The following is a 25,197-nucleotide window of genomic DNA, read 5'->3' on the forward strand; positions in this document are numbered from 1 at the left end:
GTCGAGGCAAGTGCTATCGTAAGGTTGGAGAGTTGGAAAAGGTACTTTGCTGCCACGTCGTTTTCCTTTCCCAACCCCTCTGGTCATTCCCTAACTTTAACCTGACTCAAAATGCCTGTCTTTCTGCCCACACCTCCCTTCTTCTCATACTCCCTATACGTTTGTTTCTCTGATCTCCCCTTCTTCCTCGTCCTGCTTGTCTGTCCCATCTCTGGGATTCTCAACTTCTCTCAACATCAGACTCCGGCTCTTCCACCGCTCCTCTCCTCTCACCCGCTGTCCTTCCCAACGATATCGTGGAGTGACTTGGCGCAGGCACGAATGGATCTCGAGTACGTGCTGAGCGTCGATCCGGCAGAGAAGTCAGCGCTGGTGCGGCAGTTGAGAGGGTCAAGGGAGCAGCTGCTGACCTACTGCAGGTCGAGATGAAGGAGCTTGAGAAGAGGCAGAAAGTGCAAGGTAGGAGGAAGGAGTCTGTAAGAGATGTGTGGGTGACTTGTCGTGTTCACACAGACATCAACGCAAAGAGAACGTTCGCCAAGATGTTCGGATAAGGCTTGGGAAACGTCTTGCCATGAAGCGGCCAGGTATCCAGCATAATGCCCGATTCATTAAACTCAAGTGAACGATACAACGACCTCTTCGCTTCTCCCAGCTGCACTCCAGCTCGCGCAGGTTCAGCGCGCAGGGGCCCCCACGGGCGGACCCGAGAGCCCAACAATTCTCCTCCTGGTCTCTTCAAATCTCAAATCTTCCACCTCCAATCCTTCAACCTCGTATCCACAGCCCTCCCTATCCCTCATCCTGCCGTCTCTGGTTCGACATTCTTGTCTGCGCCTGCAGCGGCAGCTGGAGATTTCAGCCGTTTGAGCAGCTGAAGTTCCTGCTGCACTAGGGTGAGGCTCGCTTGCAGACGTTGAACCTCCTTCTCGGCCTTGAGCGCCCGTTGGTGGAGCTTGACGACTGACTTTGACTCCAACCCAAGTTCCATCAGGTTGCCCAGGTCTCGCTGCTCGCAGCGAGGAATCACGCGCAAGCAAGCGACAGACTCGTTCCTGATAAGACCGAAGAGGAGCGGATGCCTCACGATGTCGCTGGCGGACGGCCGATTCATAGGGTTGGGGTCGAGGAGAGATTGGATGAGCGCCTGGAAGGGAGGAGAAAGAGAGGGAGGGAAGTCCACCTTGCCATCTCGAATTCTGTGATAGTCCGAACCTTCTGTGGGCAACGGTGTTACAGACGCTAACTCGACGACAGAAACTCCCAGCGCCTGAAGAAGCAGGTCACAAGGTCAAGTCTCAACGTCAGGAGAAACTTACAAAGATGTCAGCCTTGAACAGATCGCAAGACTCACTGTGCTGCAGCATTTCTCTACTCAGGTAGCGCTTGTCGCCCTCTTCATCGTGTGTTCTCAGGTCGGCACTGCATGCTAACCCGAGATCTCCGAGCTTGAACATTCCTCTTTCAGTGGTGTAAATATTTTCGGGCTTCACATCAAGGTGTGCTATCTTATGGGAATGCATGTATGCAAGTCCTGTAGCAACTTGCACCAAAAAGTCCTTCAGATATTCTTCATGGAGAGGTCCATTCTTTTGGCGAACATGCGCCACAGTTCCTTGGCATAATTCTGTTTGTATGTACAACTTGTTATCTTGTTCCCAAGCATTGAAATATCTGACGACATGAACGTTGTCTCCTTGAGTTGACAATGCATAAATCTCACGAAGCAATCTCTCCCTTTCTCTCTCATTTTTAAATTCTCGTATTTCCTTCACAGCATATTTGCACAAATCAATCTTCCTGGTGCAACTGTAAACTTTTCCGAAACAGCCACTTCCAATTTCTTTAAAGTCACAGAAGTCATTGAGAAAGGACCGAAGGGTAAGAGGTGATGAGGTGAACGGGGTGGCTTCAGTGTATGGAGAATACCGAGAGCTGAAGGGGTTCTGCCTGAGTCTATTCCCAGCAACATCCTGCATCATCTGACCGCGATGCGTGCTTGTATCGGGAACTGGCGCACTTTGACGCCTTGTAGACGAAGTTGGGACTTGCCATGTATTGTTCACAGCATTGACCACGTCACTGCCAGCTGGTTTGGAATTCTCTGCATCATGCACTCCAGGAATGAAAAGTCTCTGTGGGTGTAGGGGAGAGTCGGAGTGAGAGGGAGATGGTGGGCGAAAACGCCTGATGGCATTTGCTGTCTGCATCGTGCTGAGCATCGAACTGTTGTTTCCTGAACCCGATGAGGTGTCAAGGCTCGATCCCGGCGAGGATTTCTGTTCGAGATGCTTTTTGCCACGTCTTGAGTCTGGCGAGGACAAGACGACGTGGCGATGCCTGCGGTTCGGGGAAGGAGAGTTGGAGGAGTCCAGCGTATCGATCTGAGCTGCATGATGGCCGTTGGGAGACACGTTGCCTGACTCGAACCTCTCCTCAGTGCTGAGGTCAGAGCCGATGAAGTTGCCATCCGACGCTCCACTCAGGTCGAGCATACCGAGGGACAGTCGACCTCCCTCCCCCAAGATGGATGAAGACTCTCCCTTGTCGCTCGAGATCTGGTCGAATCGGAACAGCTCTCCACTGGTCCAGTTGACGTCTGAGAGCCGTGTTAGTGCAATGCTACGAGGAAATGACGTAAATTTGCCTTCAGGGTCTTCACCGTACGGTGCGATTCCCGACTCAAAGTCTCTCCTGAGCTTTTTCCATGGAGATCTTGGTGGCAGAGGAGCTGGAAAAGGAGACATGGCCATATCCTGCCCCAATTCTAGTTAGAAGGATTCCTGACAAAGAACTAGCGGGCAAACGCACCTCCAATCCACCTCGCCCTTCAGGTATAGGAGTTCGCAGATCAGATGGAGAGTCCATGATCATGTGGTCATTGTACGGTGAAGAGGAGACGTCTCCTTCTTCATTAAAATGTTCCTTGGGGATACTTACAAACATGATGCACGGCAAGTTCTGAAGGTGTGCGATCTGTCACAAGCACTGACACAGCTCAGAGGACTACCCAGTGGCCAGGGCGCGGGGCCACCTGATACCAACGAAAACAAGTGAGACAGGGCAAGAAAGGGAGCTCAGTCGTAATATCTTGATACACTAACATCGTTTCTGGTGTGTTTGTTCAAGCTTTGCGGGCGTATGCAGCACATCACGTTGAGAAAAATCAAATTGGTTCGAAATGGCGTGTGTCCATTGCAACCATGAGGCGGCCCTTCTGAAAAATGCAGACACAAGAAAACCGAACGAAACGGATGAGATAGAATGAGAGCAGCAAATCAATGGATGTGCCTACTGTCAGAAGAACCCCTCCTCCTCGTCCTGCATCCTCAGCAGGGACAAACCTCTCCACTTGCCACTTTCCTCCGTCTCCTCCAAGACATCTCCCCCGAGATCATCCTCATCACCACTGATCTACAACTCTCCTCCTCCTGGATTTTCTGTTTTCTCCTGCTTCTTGCTCCCTGCCGCTCTTCCTTTCTCATCCCCCCACTGATGCCATTGGCTTCTGCCCGTCCCCGCCATCTCCACGCCTCCGGAACCCACCCCTACCCTTCGAGCCCCCACCCCCATTGATTTTCAAGTCCCGAATACCACCATGTAAAAAGTGATTGGATCTGACCCCTACCTCATATTAAATTGACCCTACCTCAATATTTAACAAAATTGAATAACAAACCGGTACTTTAAAGAGTATTTTTGAGATTTTAAGGGGGTACTGTGATCTTGTACCGGTCATGAAATATATTGCACCCTAGAATTCACAACAGGTACCCCACCATCACCCCGTCAACTTATTAAATTCTATCCTCCACCCCCAGCAAACATACCACCCCAGGTGATTAGTATTTGCTACCCTCTCCCTCCGATACGGCCTTCTCCACCACTTCATTACCCTACCCCTGTATATTACTTTTCATCAGGGAAAAGTACCCGGTTCTAGGTGACGACCATCTACTACCCCACCCATCCTTCGTTTCCCTCCAAGCTGTCGAGACGCCACAGCCAGGTTCCTTTAAAATATTATTCATTGTTTTAGAGATATAAAATATTCTTCAGGTACGGCAAATATCTGAAAAACAATTATTATTCGTTGGCATCAGACATCCGCCAGGACAAAATCAGAGAAAACTAAAATCCAAATTTTAACTTAAAAACCAAAATAAAAGTCTAGTACAAATCGAGCCCGGGCAACCGGGCCGGGCCCGGCCGGGCCCGGTGACCCGTCACCCGTGACCCGGATGATATCTTTTTTTCAGCGGCTGGTGCAGTGCCGGAAAAATGTTGCCCGCTGGCATGATGGCAGCACTGCCGGGCATGCTGTCGGACGGTTCTAACATTAGTCAGTGACCGACTGAGTAGTGGCTGCCAGGATCAGTGACTGCTCAGCTCAGCGGCTCCCTGCGAGTCAGCCGACGGACCGTACCATCCGGCGGCGTCGGACTCTCATCGCCTCAGGCTGCTGCACCAGGCTGCCTGCATCTCCTTCCCCTACGATATCTACCAGCCCTCAGTTTTCGGTTAAAGTTTTACGCCGGTAGCTCGCCCTCTCCGGCGAATCTGCCGCTACTCCGTCGCCGTCTGCCAGCCCACCTTCGCAATGCGTCGACGACAACGGACTGTCAGTGTGGTCCAGCAACCGTACCACTGCAAGCTCCCGGTAATGTTTGGCATGCCGCTCCTGATCATCCTCCACCTTCATGGTGTCAGCGGCACCAGTACGACCAACATCTGTCAGTGCCCTTTGAATTGGAATCCGGTGTGTGGAACTGGCGTGGTCGCGCCCAAAGTGACCTTCGTGAACGAGTGGTGAGATGAGATTTCATGTATCAACCATGTTGGATCTTTGACCGTGAGTTGCAGTTTCTCCAAGTGCTCCTGTTCTTTCGCTGAGCGGAGTACGTGTGATGTGATGCAGGGAGAGTGTCCGCTTGTAAACCAGAGCAAGGCGTGCCCCAACCTTCCCTTGAATCTGGACATCTCCTCCGCATACCTTGAGTGGTCCAAAAATCCAAGCACGTTCAATCTGGTGGTGGACGTACGGACAGCTGAGGAGTACGTAGGGGAATCAAAGAACAACAAGATTGGTCACATCCCAGATGCAATCCTTGTCGAGTCTCTGGTCGACAATCCTTCGGCTGCCGACATGCTGCTTCCTTGCAAGAATGTTGCCATGCTCGTGGTTTGCCGGACTGGTGTACGGTCGTTGGCAGCTGCCGATATCTTGCGACAGAAAGGGTACCCCTGCGTGTTCAACATGGATGGAGGCACACTAGCATGGAGCCAAGCAGGATTTCCAACAGTGAAGGGGATTTCAAACACCACCAGCGTTCTTGCCAGTTGCAACCAACCAGGACAACATGTCTGGAGTCAATCCAAAGGTGCTGGAGCTGTGGTTGGTGGGATGTGGGTCGAGGAGGGTCGGTACCGCTTACTGTCTTCGGTCTAATCCATTCTTTTTCACAGGTCAGAAGATTGGAGCCAACCGCATGATTGGGCTGTTCTCCGGATTTCTAGTGCTCTGGAAGATCCTACTTCTTTTGTAAGCTGGAAGATGTTCAGTTTCTCATTGCATTGAAAGGGTCGTGACAACTTTTTGGTTTGTTGGATTTTAAAGAAAAAATAGATTGAAAACGTGTAACTGTGCCGCAAACACTCGCAAAACATCAGCATTCGTTGAGTGAGTCCTATGTGACAGCAGAATTCAATCGCGGAATATTTCCGAATGCCGCTGGAATCTTCAAAGACTTTCGAACAAGCAAGGAACTGAATGCACCAGGTTAGAAGTGCAAACATCGAGAGGATGATGAAGAAGAGAATTTACAACTCTCACCTCTGAGAAGATCCTGTCATCCCGTTCGCTCGCATGATGTCATTGACCTGTCCCATTCAGAGTTAGTGCAACGACTGATTCAATGAGATATTACAGTAACTCGGTACTTCAGCGCAAGGGCTGATAGGGTGTCGTCGCGAGAAACATTGTGCATGATGAAGTTCGAGTCTGAGTTGGAGGTAGATCTGTTGGTAGGCTGTTCATGTGACGTCACTTTCACATCCGTCGATTTCGCCCCAGGCTCTGGAGATTTGGTTGGCTGACTACGGTTTACGTCAACAGAAGCCATAGCTGACGCACTGTAGTGCAGATAAGTGCGTGTGAACGTCCCGTAATTCCTCTGACTGCTCCAAAGTGGCTTGATTTCGTCCTCCGTCTTCCAGTCTACAAGTTTTCCCAAGGTTTCAGAGTCCTCGTCTTCATCGAGATCGCCCCTTCGAGTTGCCACAGGACGTGATTGATCATCACCAGCATTAGAGCATGCTTTCGTTCTCCTTGAACTTGATTCAGGCCGTTTATGATTGTTTGCATGCTTAATGTCGTCAAAAGTCCGCGCGATGCCTAGCCTCACATGCTTGCTGGGCGAGCTGGCTTCCTTCAAGGCCGATATCGCCACAGCATTCTCAGCAGATGAGCCACCGAGAAGAGTATTTGAAAAATTCATGCTGGTTGAAAGCAGGGACTGAAACAGCATACTGACCTCACCTTGCGCAAGCTGAGCTCCGTCAATCGCACAAGTGCCGTTGACGGTCAGCACTTTTTCAAAGGAAAATGTCGTTCAGGCCTGTTTGAATGAGAAATATCAGTATAATACGAATCAAAAGTATCCAATATTCATCACAACAAAGTTACTTCAAGAGATAAGATAACTGGTATGATGATGATTCGCGGATCACGAGGAAACGATCAAAAATGCACATTGGAGCTGTAACAATAAAAAAAAAATCCTACCACTCGGGAGACAGACACAACCTCAACCAAGAGAAGAACTTCACTTTCAATTGATCAGCAAGAATCATCAGAAGTAGATCTCTATTTCTGCACATTGACTCTTCTCCTTCACATCTCTTCTCTCCCACGCGTCTGAGCAGCATCTCAATTTCTCACCGCCATGGCGTCGCTTGGTATTTTGAGGAAAACCCACCCCCACCCCCCATATCCAACCACTACCCCCATGGAGGAAGTCTGCATTGACCCCCTCTGTTTACACCGACCACCCACCCTATTTCACCGCCATGTTCATTGTTGCATGTTCTGCCTTGTATGAAATTCAAAGTCTCTTTACTCAAAGTTAAGTTAAAAATCAGTACGAGACTATTCCGATCAGTGCCGGCCCCTGCAACCGGCGCACTGGCAGAGGAACCGTTTGTTCCGAGCCGGGGTGGCCGGGCCGGCCCAGCGGCGGCCGGGCGGTCACCGGGTCGCCGGGTGACTCAGACGGTCACGGTCCGAACTATCACTGATCGTCGCGATGATCCGAGACTGCCCGCCAGCTGCTGCGGCAGACTCTGCGATTCAGTACTACTGAGTACCGGGGCCCGGCCTAGTACCGGCGTGGGCCGTCAGCACGGTCGCCGGGGCCCGGGCCGGCCCGGAGAGGCCCAGCGGCCCGGCCGGCCCGGCGCCGGGCTGTCGGTCCGATCACTGAGGAGTCCGAGTGTCAGAGTCACGGTCACGGTATGACTTCATGCTTTGGAATGTAGGGGTGGAATGAAATACCACCCCTACATTTGAAGGGAAATATTTGCTGATCCTCATAGAAATGGAGGGGTACCCACTTCTCGTGTAGGGGGTCCGGGTGTATGTTGAAAGTTTAGTCAACTGCCACGAGCGCTCCTCTGTGGACGATGGCGGGAGGAGGGTTGGGACGCAAGGAGCGATGGAGCAGAGGGGGGGTGGGGAGAGATGCTAGATCAGGAAGGTGCCATGATCAAGATTGAGATCAAGGGCGGTCCTGTGGGATGGTAGATCAGGACAAGTGTCGGGATCAAGATTGGGATCGGACACAGGAGGAAGGGCAGGAGCGGATTGGAAAGGAAATGTGAAGGTGTCAAGGGAAAATCAATAGGAGCATTGGTATCACGTGCATGGTTGTAATCAAATCGTATGATAGTCTTGAAATGGCATCAGGTGTGTAGGAAGGAAGGGGAGATGGGTGGCTTTGGGAAACGGGCAGGGATAGGAGTTTAGTACTAGGAAAGTTTTAGCAATAAGAAGGATCAACGAATAGACGGCATTTCAAGTCAAAGACTGTAAGGGAAGGGAGCAATTTCTTCACAACAAAAATGAAAATTCAGGCTCAGTGTAGACTTGGAAAGTTGTCTGATTACCATGGTACCACGACTTCGATGCCTGACGGTGACTTTGCAGGGTGGGTCGCTCGCCAGTCAGTAGCACTGTCATCTGAGGAGCGTTTGTTCGCTCACTCTTGTGTGATAATCGATCTTAGGACTTGAGCGCAGCAGAAGATGTTCCTCTACGCCCTTACTCTCCAACGGTCTGGTGCGATTACATGCACTGCCTACGGAAACTTCTCGGCTCCGAAGCAGCATGAAATCGTGATTTCTCACGGGAAGACATTGGAACTGATCAGGCCCGATCAGAATGGAAAGATTCAATCTATCTGTCAGATGGAATGCTTCGGCTTGATTCGCTCAATGGCTTCCTTCAGATTGCCGGGTTCAAACAAGGATTACCTTGTTTTAGGTGCGGATTCTGGTAGAATTTCTGTTTTAGAGTTCAGCAAAGAAAGGAATCAATTTGAGAGGGTTCACTTGGAGACTTACGGCAAGAGTGGGTGTCGTCGCATTGTTCCAGGACAATTCTTGGCGTCAGATCCGAAGGGACGTGCAGTTATGATTAGCGCCATTGAAAAACAGAAACTTGTGTATGTTTTCAACAGAGATGCTTCTTCAAAGCTAACCATCTCTTCACCGCTCGAAGCCCATAAAGCCTCTACAATTCACTTCTCTATCGTTGGTGTTGACGTCGGCTTTGACAACCCCATTTTCGCTGCGCTCGAGATGGATTACTCAGATGCAGATGCAGATGAGACGGGCCAGTCAGCAGAAGAATTCAACAAAGTTTTGACATTTTATGAGCTCGACTTGGGTTTGAACCATGTTGTTCGCAAAGCGAGCGAACCGATCGATGCGGCCTCGAACATGTTGATTCCTGTTCCAGGAGATACGGATGGACCCAGTGGAGTGCTTGTTTGTGCTGAGAATAAGATTGCTTACAAAAAGCCCGATCATGAAGATGTTGTTGCCCTGATTCCTCGACGCCAGGGTATGCCGTTGGATCAACCACTTCTCATCACAGGATATTCTCACTTGAAACAGAAGGATGGATTTTTCTTTCTCTTGCAGAGCGAAATTGGCGATCTCTATCGTCTGACGTTGACTTACAATGATGAGGAAGTATCGGAAATCAATATCACATACTTCGACACGGTGCCTGTTGCCCAATCGATCACTATCCTCAAGACAGGATTCTTGTTTGTTGCTTCTGAATTCGGAAATCACGCCCTATATCAATTCCTGTCCATCAAAGGAAGCGATGAATCGGACATGATGCCTGTCGAAGTCGAAATTGAAGGAGAGACGATTGAAATTCCCCACTTTGCGCCTAGACCCTTGAAGAACCTGCTGCTTGTGGACGAGATGGAGTCATTGTCCCCGGTGATTTGACCTGTTTTGAACTGTTTATTGGTATCTAATTCTTTTCTTCCCTGTAGATTTTGGACATGAGGGTTTTGGATCTTGCTGGAGAAGAGACACCGCAAATCTATGCGCTCTGTGGAAAAGGCCCAAGATCGACTCTTCGTACCCTACGTCATGGTCTTGCAGTGGCTGAAATGGCTGTGTCTGAGTTGCCTTCTAATCCGCTTGCTGTGTGGACTGTCAAGGGCAGCAGCAAGGATGCGGCAGATAAGTATATTGTAGTCACGTTTGCAAACGCAACCATCGTTCTCTCGATCGGAGATACTGTTGAAGAGGTAACCGATAGTGGGTTCTTGGCAACCAACAAGACTTTATCAGTGTCGCTTCTTGGCGATGACTCGCTACTTCAAGTTCATCCCAACGGACTTCGAACTGTGCGCTCGGACAAGCGTATCAGCCAGTTCACCCCGCCGAACAAAGGCGTCATCAACTTGGTTGCTGTGAACCAACAACAAGTTGTTGTCGCTCTTGCCGATCACACGATGATTTATTTTGAACTGGATGCCGTCGGCCAATTGCAGGAGAAGGCAAAGCCTGAGATCGGAGGAGGACAAATAGCCGCACTGGACATCTCTCCTCTAGGGGCCGGACGCAGCAGAGGAAGGTTTCTTGCGGTTGGAGCTTCTGTGGATGGAAGCTGGTTCGTAAGAATCCTCTCGCTGGATCCTGGAAGTTTCATGCACATAGTTTCTCGTCAAGCCTTGCCTGCCAAACCCGAGTCACTCTGTTTGATTGAAATTTCTATTGGAGCTGCTCAATCTGATGGTGGCACACCTACTCTTTTCCTCTTCGCTGGATTGGAAAATGGTGTTTTGATGAGGATTACAGTTGATCCAATCACTGGTCAGCTGGCACCCGAGTTTCGAACTCGTTTCCTGGGTACAAAGCCTGTCAAACTTTTCAAAGTTTTGGTACAAGAGCAGCCTGCCGTCCTCGCTTTGTCTTCTCGGTCTTGGTTGGCGTACAACTTCCAAGGTCGGTATCAGATCACGCCCCTGTCATATGAGACCCTGGAGTATGCTTCTGGTTTTGCCTCGGATCAGTGTCCTGAGGGTTTTGTTTGCGTTGCTGCCAACACCTTGAGAATCTTGACGGTTGAAAGGCTTGGAGAGGTGTTCAATCAGCATTCGATGAAACTTTCGTTCACACCTAGAAAAAGCGCACTGCTGAAGGACAGCGGATGCTTTGTTGTCCTGGAGACTGATCATAATTCTGATATGGAGAAGGCCAAAGAAGCGCGTTGTGATGTTGCTGAGGACGAAGAAGAAGAGAATGAGAACAAGCTCCCTCACTCCATTTACGGAGAGCAGGTATGAAACTTTTTTTTTTTTTTGTTCCTTCCGGAGTCCAGCCATGGTGCTCTGTGCTGACTTGTACCCGCAGCGTGCTGGAGAAGCAAAGTGGGCTTCACGTGTACGTGTGATTGATCCCAATGAGAGGGAAACAAAGCAAATCATCGAACTCGATCCCAACGAAGCTGCGCTGAGCGTGTGTGTAGCAACCTTCTATGACAGGAAAGGACATACTTTCTTGTGCTTCGGAACTGCTGTTGGACACAAAGTTGGCAGCCGAACTGGTTCAGGATTCCTGCACACGTATTCAGTTGTTGGCTCACAGCTTACCTTTGTTCATAAGACTCCCATCGATGGCGTTCCGAGAGCTTTGTGCAGCTTTCAGGTGAGAGCGGCTATGCTGATGGTTGTTGTGTAACCTGCTTGCAGGGTCGCTTGCTTGTCGGGGTCGGTTCAGCTCTGCGACTCTATGAAATGGGAAAGCGAAAGTTGTTGCGAAAATGTGAAAACAGAAACATCCCCAACCTTGTGGTGACGATCAGCACCATGGGAGACAGGATCTATGTCGGAGACGTCGCAGAGTCCATCTCCTTCCTGAAGTACAATAGGATACTCAATGAGCTTGTCATATTCGCCGATGACACCCACCCGCGATGGATGACGGCAGCTTGCCCAGTCGACTATGATACTGTTGCTGGAGCAGACAAGTTCGGCAACATCTTCCTGACCAGGCTTCCCGACAACGTGTCCGACGAGATCTCTGAAGAGCCTGGGGCAGTTGGGATGTTCGAGGGGAATGACCTGCAGGGGGCGCACTACAAGGCGGAGGAGATCGTGCAGTATCACGTGGGAGAAACAGTATGTAGCTTACAGAAGGCTACCCTGTCTCCTGGTGGCTCCGATGCTATCATCTATGGGACGATGTACGGAGGTATCGGGGCTCTCCAGCCGTTCGTGAGCCGCGAGGACGTGGATTTCTTCCTCCACCTTGAGATGCACCTTCGAGGAGCCGCCGGAGCAAGGGAACACAAGCCAGCAGGAGAAGGGTGAGTGGGCCGACCCGCATGCTCTTGTCCGCCGTTCGGTCCTCGTGATCCCTGGTCGCAGGTATGATCACCCGAGCATCTGTGGAAGGGACCAGCTCTCCTTCCGCTCCTACTACTTCCCCGTCAAGGACGTGGTGGACGGCGACCTCTGCGAGACTTTCAATTACTTGAGCCCGTCGCGACAGAAGCAGGTACCCTCTACCGCTCTTGATGGTACGGATGTTGACTTGTGCTGACTTGTGTGCAGATCGCGGAGGATCTCGACAGAACGCCGGGAGAAGTGGCCAAGAAGCTCGAGGATATGCGGAACAGGCTGCTCTAGAGCATATCAGGACTGTTGGGAGATGATGATAACCTGTCAAGAGTCTTGGATGAAGATGCTGGGGTTGCCGAGCAAGTGGGAGGAGCCGGTGGAGGTGGGAAGCTCTCAAGTCCCGCCCGTGCGATCTTGAAAGAGAAGTCCCTCCTGCTTCACGTTGCTAGGACGTTGATGATTGGGACGGGAGTTGCTGTGTAAGCGACATGATGCAAGCTAGGTTTATGGAGACAACAAGCATGAAATTTTAAGAAGAAGAAATGCGACGACATTCTGAAATGTCCTGCTCGCTCGTGCTCAAGAGCCTCTTTTTCAGCTTGTCCGACGTCCTCTACTTCACCGTTCTTGCCTTTCATCCCCCTCTCGTTCTCATTGAGCGCTGTCAAACTTTGCAATGTCGCTCTACCCCGTTCTGCCCCTCTCCCTTCCCCTCACACAAATTACACATCTCCCATCTTCATTGCGCCTCCAAATAACCTGCTCTCCTCGTCATGACCTAGTCCTTGTTTCTTGTCAATCATCGCTGCAGCTTCTGCCTCCTGCTTTCCCTTGGCTCGAATATCCTCATTCCTTCCCTTTTCCTCATTCCCTCCTCCCTCCTCGAAACTCTGCGTGCACATCACTTTACATGTTGTAATCTTCTTTCTCTCTTTCTTGAAATGTTTGTTTCTCGAATAGAGGATCCTTCACAGAATTTGCGCTCTCCCATGCTCCCTTGCACGTCTCCATGGAGAATATCGCCTTCTCTGCATCTCCTGTACCATCCTTCTGTGCTGTACCATCCTTCTGTGCTGTACCATCCTTCTGTGCTGTACCATCCTTCTGTGCTCGTCAGCTACCGTTTCTCATCTGCCTGCTCCACTGCCCCACTCTTTCCGTTTCGTCCATCCCCTCCCTCCTCCTCCCCTCCCCTCCCTCCTCCTCCTCCCCTCCTCTCAAGCCGTCATGAGCGATGGTTGTGCAATGCAGACTTCATCATTCTTCAGGGGTGGGGTGAACAAAAGTATAGGTGGGGGTATCAAAATCACCCCTAATTTGACATCAAATAAACGATAAATAAAGGGGTGATATAATCAAAGAGGGGGTGTAGGTCATCTAAAGTGGGGTACCCGCGCTGGGGGCACAAGGCGGATTGTTATGGCAGGACGAAGGGCGGGAAAGATGGCGGCGGCGATGATGTAAGAGGAGGAGGAGGAGGAGGAGGAGGAGGAGGAGGACATGGATGTATGTACTTGAGATGGAGGTCCAGAGTGGGGAGGAAGCGAGAAGAACCTGCGGAGGAAGGAGTGAGAACCCGAGGGGAAGTATGAGGATGGGAAGGGGTAGAGTTGTGTCAGGCACACATTGCGGGACGGGATTGCGAGACGAATGGCTGTGTAGAAGGATGAGGATTGAGCAGAGAGACTTGGGTGAATGCGTTGATGCTCATGAAAGGAGGAGGAGGGGCGGGGCCGTGCAGGGATGGGAGGGTCCCAACGTTGCCGTGCATGACTGCAATGGTTCAGATTTCTGTCGCAGTTTTACTTGATGAGCTCCTCCTCATCGTTCCAGGGATTTCCGTGCTTTCTCAAGGAGACGAGGCAGGCCAGCCATCACCTGTATGTTTTCTGTCTAGAGCGCGGCCATCGAGAGGATGAACTCGAGCCCCCGGGAGACCGTGAGCGGCAGCATGCCAGCCGATTCACGCCATCGCATTGGCTCCACTTGAACTCCCTCGGGCACCTGCGAGGAGGAGGAGATGCAGGTAGATCATACCAGGTGAGCGGATCCTTTCCCTGTCCGTCCCGGACTGACATGGAGGGCAGAGGGATACGCTACATCACGCATCTTCTAGACAATACTCGTCGACGGGTGCACAGAAGGACCCGGTGTCTATGAAGATGGACGCTCCAGGGATGCCACAGCATGTGATGGTTGATCAACAACAAGCAAACATGCAAGGCATGCGGTGGAACCCAACGACTGTATACGGTGAGAACCCTTGCCCTTTGCTATGTTGTTCTCCCTCCTCCCTCCTCCCTCCTCCCTCCTCCTCCTCCCTCCTCCCTCCTCCCTCCTCCCTCCTCCCTCCTCCCTCCACCTCCTCTAAGTTTCGCAATTCATTCCGATGGATCTAGTTCCTCCTGGCACGCGGCAGAGCATGAATCCGCTCCCTATGCAGGTTTTTCCCTCTCACCGGTACGATGTTTCAATTCTGACGTGTCTGGAGACTCGACAGTACCAGTATGGCATGACGCCCCAAAACTACGCGGACCCCTCCCGACAGCCGATGCAGGTCCGTCTAGAGGTGCTAGCGAGTCTCGCAAGCTGATCTTTGGCTTTGAAGAACCCGATGCAAGGACGAGGGATGTATCCCATGGCCTCCAGCTATCCTCCTGCATCTCACCACCATCCTCCTGCTCCGTACTACGGCAACGTGGCGCCTACTCCTTTGCAACCTGTCCAACGTGCTCCCTCCCAGTCCACTGTGCGCAAGACTCCATGGACATGAATTCTGTCTGATGTGCTCCTTGACAGAGCCCTCCTCCCATCAAGATTGGAAGCGTGATCTCCTTGGTTTCGAAGAGGCAAGGAGGGAGGAGGAGAGGCTGGTAGAAGCTGACAGTTCCGTACAGTGAGCTGAGATACGAAGGCATCCTCGAAGTCGTGAACCCGACTCAATCTACCGTACAACTCGGGAACGTGCGATGCCTGGGAGGTCTGGCAGGATCGAACCTCCTCGCTGGTCTACTGACTCTTGATCAGACGAAGGGCGACGAGGACCGGACTCATTCGTTGCTCCTTCCGAGCAAATCTACGAGAGAATCGTCTTCCGTTCGCAGGTCAAGCATGATGCCTTGGCGTCTCGCCACCTCATGCCATGGCAGGACATCAAAGACATTCATGTGCTCAACCCGAGTCTGCACGGTAAGATGTCGCTCCAATCCTTCCCTTCGTCGCATGCTCCTCCGTTCTCAACCCCGCCCCTCGGATGGGTCATAGACTCAACGCCGTCGACAGGTCCAGCAAGAGATCCAGCAATCGTCAGTTATCAGGTTGGCACTCCCAATCCGCCCGCCGTGAGCACTTCGGTCAGTCCACTTTTGCTGCTCGCATCGACCTCTCACCAGCTGCTCCTAGACTGCTCCTGTCGAGAAACGTCCATCCCAGAGTTCTCCCCTGTCTTCACAGGCAGCCAACGTCTCTGCTCCTGCTGTTCAGAAGGTGCGTCCAGTCATGCATGACGCTCTCCAACTGATCCATGAGCAGCTCCCGCCATGGTCGAATCCAGGAGACGGTCTGCGATTGTTCAAACCGGGCCAGGACACTTCAAAGTTTGTGGGCAATGACAGGAGGCAGAGTGCTTACGCAGACTATGTACGTGCCCTCCACCTCCTTGCAAGCGATGAGGTCCGCTGACGCCGGTTGACCATGTCAGAACATGAACGGGAACGCTCCTTCGAGGACGGGGACGTTCCAAGTGCCCAGGGGTGATGGAACATATCCGAGACGAGGCGTTGGTCACTTCCGGAAATCCGATCGCGAGGTGCTGCCGGGCCCGGCCTTTGACTGCACCCAGTCCTCACTAGGAGCCTCAGGACCTGCACCTGGACATCGCGGCGCTTTCAAACCACAACACGACAATCAGTGTTCCCACCGACTCGTACAACGCCACGTGAGTCCCTCCCCTGCCCTCCCCTGCCCTCCCCTTTCCCCATCCACCGATCCCGCTTTCTTCCTGCCTTGACTCGATGCGACACCAGCGAATCGTTCTGGGACACAATCTCACGAGACGACCAAGTTTCGAGAAAGGGGGGAGGAAGGTTCTACCGACACGATAAGGTGAAATCAAACTCATGCACTCCTCCACTCTCTCTCTCTCTCTCTCCTGGTTTTCTATTTCCAATGGCTCCCCATCGTCCTCAGACCTTGCTTTCCCTTCTTCCCTTCCCTGAGGTCTTGAGCAGGAGCTGGAGACCTTCGGCATGATGTGGAGGACTTCATACAGGGGTCGACGGGTCTGTCGCTCTGCATCACTGAGGGTTTTACTAACGTTGTTCATGCTCAGGGAGGTCGTGCTCGATACAGGAGAGCCATGGGAACAGGCATGAGAGCACCTGAGCCTACGAATGTACATGTTCAACACCAGTAAACTGAAACCCTAGTTCACTGAAGTGCTGTTCATTGCGGCAATTGCCCGGCAACGTTTTAATTTACTCGGATCAGGGTTGTTCCTCTCTGTCTTTTCTCTTATCGCCGTACAGTGGCTGTGCGACAGTGTGAGGGTCAAGCGTCTCCTGATTGTCCTCCGATCACTCCGATCATCCCGACTCCCGTTAATGACACTGGGAGCTGTTTCGTCCGTTGTAAAACGTTACATTCTGATTTCAAGCCTTGCAGTTTGATGGCAGTTAGAATCAGCGTTGAGTGTGTAATGGTGGTGGCGGAGGCGACGACGTGAGGCGAGGAGGCGAGGAGGAGGAGAAGAGAAGAGGAGGAGGAGAGGAGGAGAGGAGGAGGGGAGGAGAAGAGGTTGAGGAGAGGAGGAGAGGAGGAGGAGGAGGAGGAGGAGGAGGAGGAGGAGGAGGAGGAGAGGAGCGGAGGAGGAGAGGAGCGGAGGAGGAGGGGGGGAGGAGGAGGGGAGGAGTAGAGTGAAGTCAGAGATGCAGGCGCAGGGCGACGGGGTCCTGACAGAGGGCCAGCTTATGAGTGGCATGGTGTACAAGCAGGCACGAACAGCAGGAGGGCTGAAGTGGAAGAAGAGGATTGCAAGGCTTGACCTCAAGTCCGGCATCTTCACCCTCACTCCCTTGATGGAAGTCGGAGAGCACCACGATGCTCCCGCAGAGGCGAGCAGCAAGAAGAAGGTGACGGAGATTATCGACTCGTTCACCGTCGTCAGCATGAGGAATGAGAAGGATAAAGACAACGCCGATCATCCATGGAGGATAGAGCTGCGCTTCTGCCACCTGGGATCCAACTCTACTCAGACCGTGCTTCTCCTGGCGGTCAGGGACACCTCCGTGCGAGACGAGTGGCTGGCAGCTCTCAGGAACGTCATCCATGATAAGGCGCAGATACGGGAGCAATACTCCAAGTACTTTGACCAAGAGTCTGAAAAGGAGATCGAAAACTACGTCGAGAACAAGTCCAGGATCCTGTCGACACCGCTGTCTGTAGTGCACGAGCTCTTTCAGATCTACGATCAGGACAACAGCGGGGCGTTGGAGCTGGGGGAGGTAGAGTACCTCTTCCAGGACTTGCTCTACACTTATGGGAGGCAACTGCCGATTGAAGACATCAAGGCCCGGGCTTCAGAATGCGTCCAGATGTCGTCATCGCTCCAACCAGGAAAGGTGACGAGGAGCGAGGTGATATCGTGTTGTCTCCTGCCACTGTTGCTGTCTGAATGACATGGTTCTGCTGCCCTAGTTTGAAGACTACGTTGCAAACAACCCTTGCATCTTCGGCAACATGCTCATGTGGCGGTGCATGTTCTCCAAGTATGCTCTAGAGATCACCGACGAGATCGAAGAGCCCGGCCTGATCCAGCTGGTCCTCGACGTCATGTCCTCAGCAGGGCGCTGCATGGACAAGGAGGCAGGTTGTGCCGATGGCTCGGCAGCAGGAGAGCTCATGGTGACGCGTGCGCAGGTCGTCGGTTCGCAAAGCAGATCCTCAAGAACTACGGAGGTGACGATGCCACCCTGAGCTTCCCGGCCTTCCTGCAGTACGCCAGCACGCGCGAGGACCTCTTCGGCTCCTTCGCCCCGCAGAGCACGACGTTCCGACCCGAGTCGAAGCGCATCATGAACCCGGCCGGCAGCCCTGGGGGAGAGCTGGGAAAGGACAACAACATGACCCAGCTGAGCGACCAAGAGATGAAGATGGGGATGGACTCAGGCTCGACAAGGCCTTACCCGAGCTCGATATCGGTCAGGAAGTCGCAGCGGTATCCCATCATGCACGAGACCTTCAAGCGAAGTTCGCCCATGCTGAAGAAGGAGAGCTCCAATGCTCTGCTCGCCGAAGAGCCGTCGGTTCCTTCCGTCTTCATCGGGCCCACCGACCACCCCAAGAGGCAGGGGTACTCGATCAAGTGGCGGAAGCATGCGGAATCCACAGACGACAAGGGGCAAGGGGGGAAGGAGACCGAGTCAGGGCAGGAAAGGGAGGAGAACCAGCTCTTGAAAAGTCTGGGACGGTCCATGTCGCTAGGAAACATTTACTCCGTTCTCTCCGCGTCGGACGACACCTCGTCCATGCCCAGCAGCGATGGCGTCAATACTCGGCCTGATCGCCCGGGCAGGAACGACAAGGCACAGCTCCGCCGGCCTCTGGCCTCCTCCTCCTCCAAGAAAACCTCCGAGGTGAAGTCCTCCCCGCTCCTGCGCCGGCACATCAACCACGAGCTCGGGGACCTCTACCGCTCCTACCAGCTACCAGGACGGCTCTTCCAATCCAAGTCTTCCACCTCAGTACGCCTCTCAGTCCTCTGCTCTCAGATCTCCTTGTTGACAGCTGGCAGGAGAGGAGGGCGGTGACGGCCAGCACGAGCAGCTCGATCTTGCTGGAGGACGCAGAGTACGGCTCTCAGGCAAGTCAAACATCCTTCCTTTAAGCATGCCTTCACTGACCAGCCTCTGTGTACCCAGGGCTTCATATCGCCGATGTGGGAATGACTGAGGGGTAAACTCCGGTATTCGGAACTCAACAAGCAGAACTGTGCAGTTCCAGTGCCCACCTCTCTCTTCACTCAAAGTTAAATAACACAATCAGGCCCCGGAGAGTGACTCTGACACTCAACACTACCGTCACGGTCCGATCGCCATCATGTGCGCGGCGCGTGACTCCACCTCGCCATGCGCACAATGATGGCAGCGAAGGCCCACAGACCCCATCCCCTGGCACATCTGGTGGATCGTATGCCAGCCGTGCCAGTCAGATAGCGGCCGAGTTAAGACGCCCCTTACGCGTTTCGACCTCCCTAGCCGTCCTCTCATGTCTGGATGCTTTGATTTCACATCCTAGCATACAGTCTATCTCTCATGTGCTCCTCAATTCTGGTTTCGTGTGCCGCGAAGTTAAACACGGTCTTGAGCAAAAACTGTCTGGTCGATATGATGTCTGCCGCTGATTACCTTGGCAAACTTCACAAGCCTAACCGTCAAACTTGTGCTCCGTCGTCACTATCCCCCTCACCCCCCGACAGGCCCGCCTCTGGTCCCGCCCCGCCTCCCCTCAGTGAGTCCGGCACGGGCCGGGCACTGACCGTGCCGTACTGAGGCCGTCACTGGGCAGACTGACTCAGTGAGTCAGAGTCCGATCCCTAGCCTGAGTCCTCAGTGGCACCGTACGGTCGATCCAGCCCCAGGGTATGAGGGAGATGAGAAGGGATGGGGATGAGGGCCAATTGAATGCAGCGCCATGTCAGCAGTGGAAACATGGAAAGGGGAGAAGGACAGGAGGGGGGGAGGTAGCTGGCCATGAGCAGGTAGCTAGCCATGGAGTGAAAGAGAGGGAGGGAGGAGGGAGGAGGGAGGAGTGAGGAGTGGATACGTCGGAGGGTATCAAGTGGAACATAAGGGGGACTTCTTACGAAGCAGACACAACGAACACAAAGAGAGATGGAGCAAGCACGAAGGGAGCACTCTAGTTCTAGAAGACACACATCAAATATTCTCTATATCCCAGCTACACCTCCTCCTAACGTCTCTTTCCAGCGTGCATTTCCAGGCACTATGGCGGATGTTTCACCACCTCCACCGCCTCCCCCTCCCCCCCTCCCCCTCCACCCGCCTCCCCCTCCCCCTCCCCCCTCCTCCCCCTCCCCCAGGCGCCCCTGTTGTACAGAGCACTCCAGAGGTCCACACCAACCATGTCGCCGAGGTCAGCAAGACGGAGGCGGAGCGAAGGCTGATCTTTGAGGTGGTTCTTGCGCCGTGTGTGTCATGGGGCTGAAGAGCTTGCGCAGCTTCCCAAGACGATGGAGAAGCTGCGAGAGGATGTGCTCGAGTGGTCCCTTGCCGACGACGTGGGTCTCCTCAGGGTCATCGAGGACGTGTCGTCGGACATTCGCAGCCAGATCCGGTTGGTGGAGAAAGACGTGGACGACCTCTTGTTCGAGGCCTCCAGGGCCCACGTGGCACTTCGCAACACCTTCACGGACTTCTCCATGCTCTCCCACCGCCAGGTGCTGACGTGACCGTCGAGCTCTCCTCCCCCGCTCACTCTTCTTGCAAGTTTGTTGAGAACCGCGTGTATGAGGAGGACGAGGTTGTGAAGACCAAGACGGATAGCAAGAACGAGAACGCGGTAGCTTCCTCTTCCCTCCCTCCCTCCCTCCCTCCCTCCCTCCCTCCCTCCCTCCCTCCCCTCCCTCCCTCCCTCCTCCTTTCCCTCACCTTTTCCTGCTCACACGTCTTCTCCAGACTCCTCAGAACGATGCTCAGACAAGGGAGGCGAATCTTGTCCCCAAGGTGAGAGGAGGGCAAGGGAGGTCGCCGGAGTCTGACTGCCCGCTGCAGTACACGCAAGCGATCGCTGCCTCCTACAAGGTCCTGCGATCACGCGTCCACTCCCTCGAGCAGATCTCGAGCACTTCGCGAGGCAGCTACAGCAGGCGCCCTCTCCCTCTTGTCATCGGGTCCTCAAAATTCAACAGCAATGACGTGGTGATGTGTTGAGGAGGAGGAGGAGGAGGAGGAGGAGGAGGAGGATGTGCAGGGCTGATTCCTACCTGCAGGCTGGGATGTGCAGCGCGCTTGAAAGGTGCGAGGCCCCCGTGGAAGAAGAATTTGTGTCCGAGGAGGAAGAGGAGTTTGTTCCCCGGGCCAAGCAGCATGCCGCCCAGCCGACTGCCAACCACCAAGAGAACGGGGAGCAAGAGAACGAGGTTGCCTGCTGCAAGGGGGAAGGGGCTCTAGATTGAAGCTTCTTGTTTACGCAGAACATCTTTGCAAGGGCTCTGGACATAGTGGAAGGAGAGGGGCTGTCTAGTCGTCGTGATGTGACGTCGAATGGAGGTCTGTGTGGTTATTCTGATGTGAAGGTGAAGTGTTTGTCTCCTCAGCTTCTGCTCTCACGTCAAATCCCGTCGTTGACGACGACGACGACGACGACGAGATCTTTGGTGGAGGATTCTTTGGGAGCATCACCAGCAGGAAGAAGAATGTTGGCTTGTTCGGCGACGAGGTGACCTGGCGACATCTGCCCGTCGTGCTGCTGACGTTATCGACTTCCTCTGTTTGCTCGTAGCCTGTCCAGGACGACAGAGACTATGTCGATCTCTTCAGCAAACAACCTGCAGAGGCCAAGAGTTCCTTCATGCCGGAGGAGGGGGCCAAGGATCTGTTCACTCCTGCCTCAGGTTTCAAGCTCTTGTTCTCTCTCCTTGTTTGTTCGAACGGCTTCTCCTTGCTGCGAGCCTCCTCGCTGACCTCTCGTGCTACAGGCTCCTTGTTCGGCCCACCGGACGACGCACATGACGATCAGAAGGTGAGGAGATCCTGCGAGATGCTCGAGCTTGACCGGTAGAGCAGGAGAAGAAAGATCAGGTGGCTGATCAGCCAGCAAAGACAAACTCACTCCTTGCTGCATCCAAGGTGAGGGGAGTAGGAGAGGAGACGACCCTGTGTGTTGATGTCGGAGGGCAGCACAAGGTCCGGAGGCCTGACTCGAGCAGCGACGAGGACAAGGACGAGTGGAGTGATGACGATAGCGTTCCTGCTGCTCAAGGATCCAAGGCCGTGAAGGAGGAGACGAAGCATAGCAGCTCCACTCAGCGGCAGCGGGGGAGGCTAGATGGCTTGTTTGACGACGATGACTCTTTCTTGTACGACTTATTGGTGGAGGGGAAGGGGCTGGTGACTGACTTGGTGGGTCGAAGATTTGGTGGAACCTCTACGGCGGCGCAGAAATCGTCCCCGGCGATAGTGAGCGATTGTGGATATTTTGTGCACCAGGGCCTGACATGTTACTCTTTCAGAATGTACCCTCGCAGACTTCAAACACCAAGAAAGGATTGTTTGATGATGACGATGATTTCGTACCTGTCATCAAACCGGTGAGAAATTGTGCACGATATATCCGCTGCGAAAGAGGGAGCAGGCAAGGAGGGCAAGAGAGTTGGAGTGCTCGCGAGATCTAGGAGAAGAACAAAAATCTAACGAATGCTGTGTGGTCACAGACAAGCACTGCTGGAGGGGGAGCAAGCAAGGCAGAGGCCAAGCCCAAGGGCGGACTCTTCGGGGATGACGACGACGATCTGTTCAGCAGCAAGGCGAAGGTAGGCAGGAGGGAGAGGGAAGAGAAGGAGGGAGGATGTTGAGGGGGGAAGAAAACGAGCAGGAACGAAAGTCAAGGAAGAGACTGACGTATTGACGGTATGTCTGCAGGCGACTGCGGCACCAGCTGGGGGATCAGCAGCTGCGAGCAAGGCAGAGGCTAAGCCCAAGGGAGGACTCTTCGGGGATGACGACGACGATCTGTTCAGCAGCAAGGCGAAGGTAGGGAGGAGGAGAGGAGGAAGAGGAAGGGCAAGAGGGAGTGGGTCTGTACGGGGAGGGCTGACGGACGCGATGGTACAGCCCAAGGCAGCACCAGCACCAGCATCGGCATCGGCAGGGACGCCAGGAGGAGGGGCAAGCAAGGCAGAGGCTAAGCCCAAGGGCGGACTCTTCGGGGACGATGCGGAGGAGGATCTGTTCAGCAGCAAGGCGAAGGTAGGGAGAGGGGAGGAGGAAGAGGTAGGGGGAGGGCTGACGGACGCGATGGTACAGCCCAAGGCACCACCAGCACCAGCAGCATCGGCATCGGCAGGGACGCCAGGAGGAGGGACGAGCAAGGCAGAGGCTAAGCCCAAGGGAGGACTCTTCGGGGATGACGACGACGACGACGATCTGTTCAGCAGCAAGGCGAAGGTAGGGAGGAGGAGAGGAGGAAGAGGAAGGGCAGGAGAGAGTGGGTCTGTACAGGGAGGGCTGACGGACGCGATGGTACAGCCCAAGGCAGCACCAGCAGCAGCAGCCTCACCGGCAGCAGCATCGGCATCGGCAGGGACGCCAGGAGGAGGGGCAAGCAAGGCAGAGGCTAAGCCCAAGGGCGGACTCTTCGGGGACAATGCGGAGGAGGATCTGTTCAGCAGCAAGGCGAAGGTAGGGAGGAGGAGAGGAGGAAGAGGTAGGGGGAGGGCTGACGGACGCGATGGTACAGCCCAAGGCAGCAGCACCAGCATCGGCATCGGCAGGGACGCCAGGAGGAGGGGCAAGCAAGGCAGAGGCTAAGCCCAAGGGCGGACTCTTCGGGGACGATGCGGAGGAGGATCTGTTCAGCAGCAAGGCGAAGGTAGGGAGAGGGGAAGGGGAGCAGAAGAGAGATGGAAGGACAAGTCTGTGAGACTAGGAGGGAGCAGGAGGGAGCGGGAGGAAGGGCAAGAGCAGAGGGCTGTCAGACTGAGAGGGGCGGTTTTAGGCGCAGGCGGCAGCAGCAGTGGAAGGAACGTCAGGGGGAGTATCAGGAGGGACGAGCAAGGCAGAGGCTAAGCCCAAGGGCGGACTCTTCGGGGATGACGACGACGACGACGATCTGTTCAGCAGCAAGGCGAAGGTAGGGAGAGGGGAGGAGGAAGAGGAAGGGCAAGAGGGAGTGGGTCTGTACGGGGAGGGCTGACGGACGCGATGGTACAGCCCAAGGCAGCAGCACCAGCACCAGCACCAGCAGCCTCACCGGCACCAGCACCAGCAGCATCGGCATCGGCAGGGACGCCAGGAGGAGGGACGAGCAAGGCAGAGGCTAAGCCCAAGGGCGGACTCTTCGGGGACGATGCGGAGGAGGATCTGTTCAGCAGCAAGGCGAAGGTAGGGAGAGGGGAGAAGGAAGCAGGAGGGAGCAGAAGGAAGGGCGAAAATTTGAAGACTGATTGAGATGTTTGTAGAAAACGACAAGAACAGCAGCACCCCCACCCTCCAAAGACGAAGCCCAGCTCTCCTCGACCTCCAACAGCCGCAAACTGGCAATGACACTCAACATCAATCCCTCAGCCATGCTGCCTGGGGCCAAGCATCCCAAGAAGAGCGAGGAAGAGAAGAAGGAGGAGAGGAGGGAGGAAACCAGGGAGGAAAGAAGGGAAGAAAAGCGGGAGGAAAGGAGGGAGGAGAAGAAGGAGGGGGAAACGGCTGGGTCTGTTCTACAGCACGAGACGGCCCAGAGGCCGAAACTGGCAGGGAGGAGGAGGCCTACGTCGAGACTTCCAGGTGCGAGCTCGGAAGCAGCAGAAACTTCAGGGGTAGAGGCGAAAGCAGAGGGCGTCGCGCAGGCTCCAGCGGCGGCGGCGGCGGCGGCGGCGGCGGCGGCGGCAGTGGTGAAGCAGGTGCAGGAGGTGCAGAAGGCAAAGGAGAAGGAGGAGGCGCGAAAGGCGCAGGACGAGGACGAGGACGAGGACGAGGACGAGGAAATCTTTTCATCCAAGCCCACCTCCTCTAAGTCAATCTTCTAAAGCCTCTCAACTAACTAAACCCTCTTGAACTACCCTCCCTAAGTCACTTCCTACACCTGCAGACCACCTGCTGGGCTCGGCTGGTGACTTTCACACCCCCCAGCTGGTTTCCAGCAGTTCTCCGCGCTCGCCTCAGCGATCGTTGCGACGTATGACGTACCGCTTGTCCTTCGTCTGCTGCCCGAGAGTCCTGGGGCGGACTCGCTTGTCGGCCAGCTTTCGCTTCAGCGTTGGCCTGCTGGAGGTCAGCTGGGGAGGGAGGAGCTGAGAAGACTTGCCACTTGATGCGGGGGATGAGGAGAATGCGAAGCCTCTTAATGGCGCTGAGATTGGAGACGTCGAGGATCCTGCGATGAGGGTTAGCAGGAGAGACGGACGAACAGAGGTGGGAGGAGGAGGAAGAGTGATGATGATGATGATGATGATGATGATGATGATGATGATGATGATGATGATGATGATGATGATGATGATGATGATGATGATGATGATGATGATGATGATGATGAGTGA

At 54.0% G+C, this 25,197-nt stretch overlaps 8 protein-coding genes across 8 annotated transcripts in view; 5 read left to right on the forward strand and 3 right to left on the reverse strand.

The window, feature by feature from the left end:
- Positions 1-799: 799 nt before the first annotated feature.
- GUITHDRAFT_105104 (hypothetical protein) lies at positions 800-2,874 on the reverse strand (the record flags this gene model as incomplete). Its single annotated transcript, XM_005835946.1, has 4 exons — positions 800-1,270; positions 1,320-2,599; positions 2,663-2,756; positions 2,812-2,874. 4 exons carry the CDS (start codon positions 2,872-2,874, stop codon positions 800-802), a joined length of 1,908 nt encoding a protein of 635 aa, XP_005836003.1.
- Positions 2,875-4,672: 1,798 nt separating this feature from the next.
- On the forward strand, positions 4,673-5,546 carry GUITHDRAFT_105105 (hypothetical protein; the record flags this gene model as incomplete). Its single annotated transcript, XM_005835947.1, has 3 exons — positions 4,673-4,809; positions 4,864-5,420; positions 5,467-5,546. The coding sequence occupies 3 exons, from the start codon at positions 4,673-4,675 to the stop codon at positions 5,544-5,546; spliced, it is 774 nt and encodes a 257-aa protein (XP_005836004.1).
- A 141-nt stretch (positions 5,547-5,687) lies between these two features.
- Positions 5,688-6,527, reverse strand: GUITHDRAFT_105106 (hypothetical protein; the record flags this gene model as incomplete). The annotated part of the gene is made up of 3 exons (XM_005835948.1): positions 5,688-5,766; positions 5,834-5,880; positions 5,928-6,527. The coding sequence occupies 3 exons, from the start codon at positions 6,525-6,527 to the stop codon at positions 5,688-5,690; spliced, it is 726 nt and encodes a 241-aa protein (XP_005836005.1).
- A 1,774-nt stretch (positions 6,528-8,301) lies between these two features.
- GUITHDRAFT_68305 (hypothetical protein) lies at positions 8,302-12,215 on the forward strand (the record flags this gene model as incomplete). The annotated part of the gene is made up of 6 exons (XM_005835949.1): positions 8,302-9,513; positions 9,570-10,865; positions 10,939-11,232; positions 11,277-11,893; positions 11,970-12,084; positions 12,141-12,215. The coding sequence occupies 6 exons, from the start codon at positions 8,302-8,304 to the stop codon at positions 12,213-12,215; spliced, it is 3,609 nt and encodes a 1,202-aa protein (XP_005836006.1).
- A 2,101-nt stretch (positions 12,216-14,316) lies between these two features.
- Positions 14,317-16,310, forward strand: GUITHDRAFT_105108 (hypothetical protein; the record flags this gene model as incomplete). Its single annotated transcript, XM_005835950.1, has 14 exons — positions 14,317-14,370; positions 14,419-14,484; positions 14,536-14,676; positions 14,727-14,765; positions 14,805-14,907; positions 14,955-15,116; positions 15,210-15,280; positions 15,330-15,413; positions 15,459-15,566; positions 15,628-15,735; positions 15,788-15,864; positions 15,953-16,031; positions 16,157-16,199; positions 16,258-16,310. 14 exons carry the CDS (start codon positions 14,317-14,319, stop codon positions 16,308-16,310), a joined length of 1,188 nt encoding a protein of 395 aa, XP_005836007.1.
- A 584-nt stretch (positions 16,311-16,894) lies between these two features.
- Positions 16,895-18,810, forward strand: GUITHDRAFT_105109 (hypothetical protein; the record flags this gene model as incomplete). The annotated part of the gene is made up of 4 exons (XM_005835951.1): positions 16,895-17,560; positions 17,622-17,793; positions 17,844-18,667; positions 18,718-18,810. The coding sequence occupies 4 exons, from the start codon at positions 16,895-16,897 to the stop codon at positions 18,808-18,810; spliced, it is 1,755 nt and encodes a 584-aa protein (XP_005836008.1).
- Positions 18,811-20,175: 1,365 nt separating this feature from the next.
- GUITHDRAFT_105110 (hypothetical protein) lies at positions 20,176-24,684 on the forward strand (the record flags this gene model as incomplete). The annotated part of the gene is made up of 21 exons (XM_005835952.1): positions 20,176-20,382; positions 20,433-20,504; positions 20,621-20,668; positions 20,717-20,863; positions 20,935-21,084; positions 21,139-21,214; positions 21,262-21,383; positions 21,447-21,558; positions 21,643-21,686; positions 21,731-21,793; positions 21,845-22,123; positions 22,177-22,254; positions 22,378-22,476; positions 22,586-22,696; positions 22,778-22,912; positions 22,970-23,110; positions 23,165-23,344; positions 23,403-23,534; positions 23,667-23,795; positions 23,876-24,046; positions 24,124-24,684. 21 exons carry the CDS (start codon positions 20,176-20,178, stop codon positions 24,682-24,684), a joined length of 3,057 nt encoding a protein of 1,018 aa, XP_005836009.1.
- Positions 24,685-24,816: 132 nt separating this feature from the next.
- Positions 24,817-25,197, reverse strand: part of GUITHDRAFT_105111 (hypothetical protein) — a gene marked incomplete at both ends in the record, with an annotated part of 2,402 nt that continues 2,021 nt past the window's right edge. Inside the window, 2 exons of the mRNA XM_005835953.1 lie at positions 24,817-24,919; positions 24,966-25,031. Coding sequence (XP_005836010.1) covers positions 24,817-24,919; positions 24,966-25,031 — 169 coding nt within the window. The remainder of the gene's footprint in view (positions 24,920-24,965; positions 25,032-25,197) is intronic.

The sequence above is a fragment of the Guillardia theta genome (assembly GCF_000315625.1).
Source record: "Guillardia theta CCMP2712 unplaced genomic scaffold GUITHscaffold_19, whole genome shotgun sequence".
Taxonomy (NCBI): domain Eukaryota; class Cryptophyceae; order Pyrenomonadales; family Geminigeraceae; genus Guillardia; species Guillardia theta.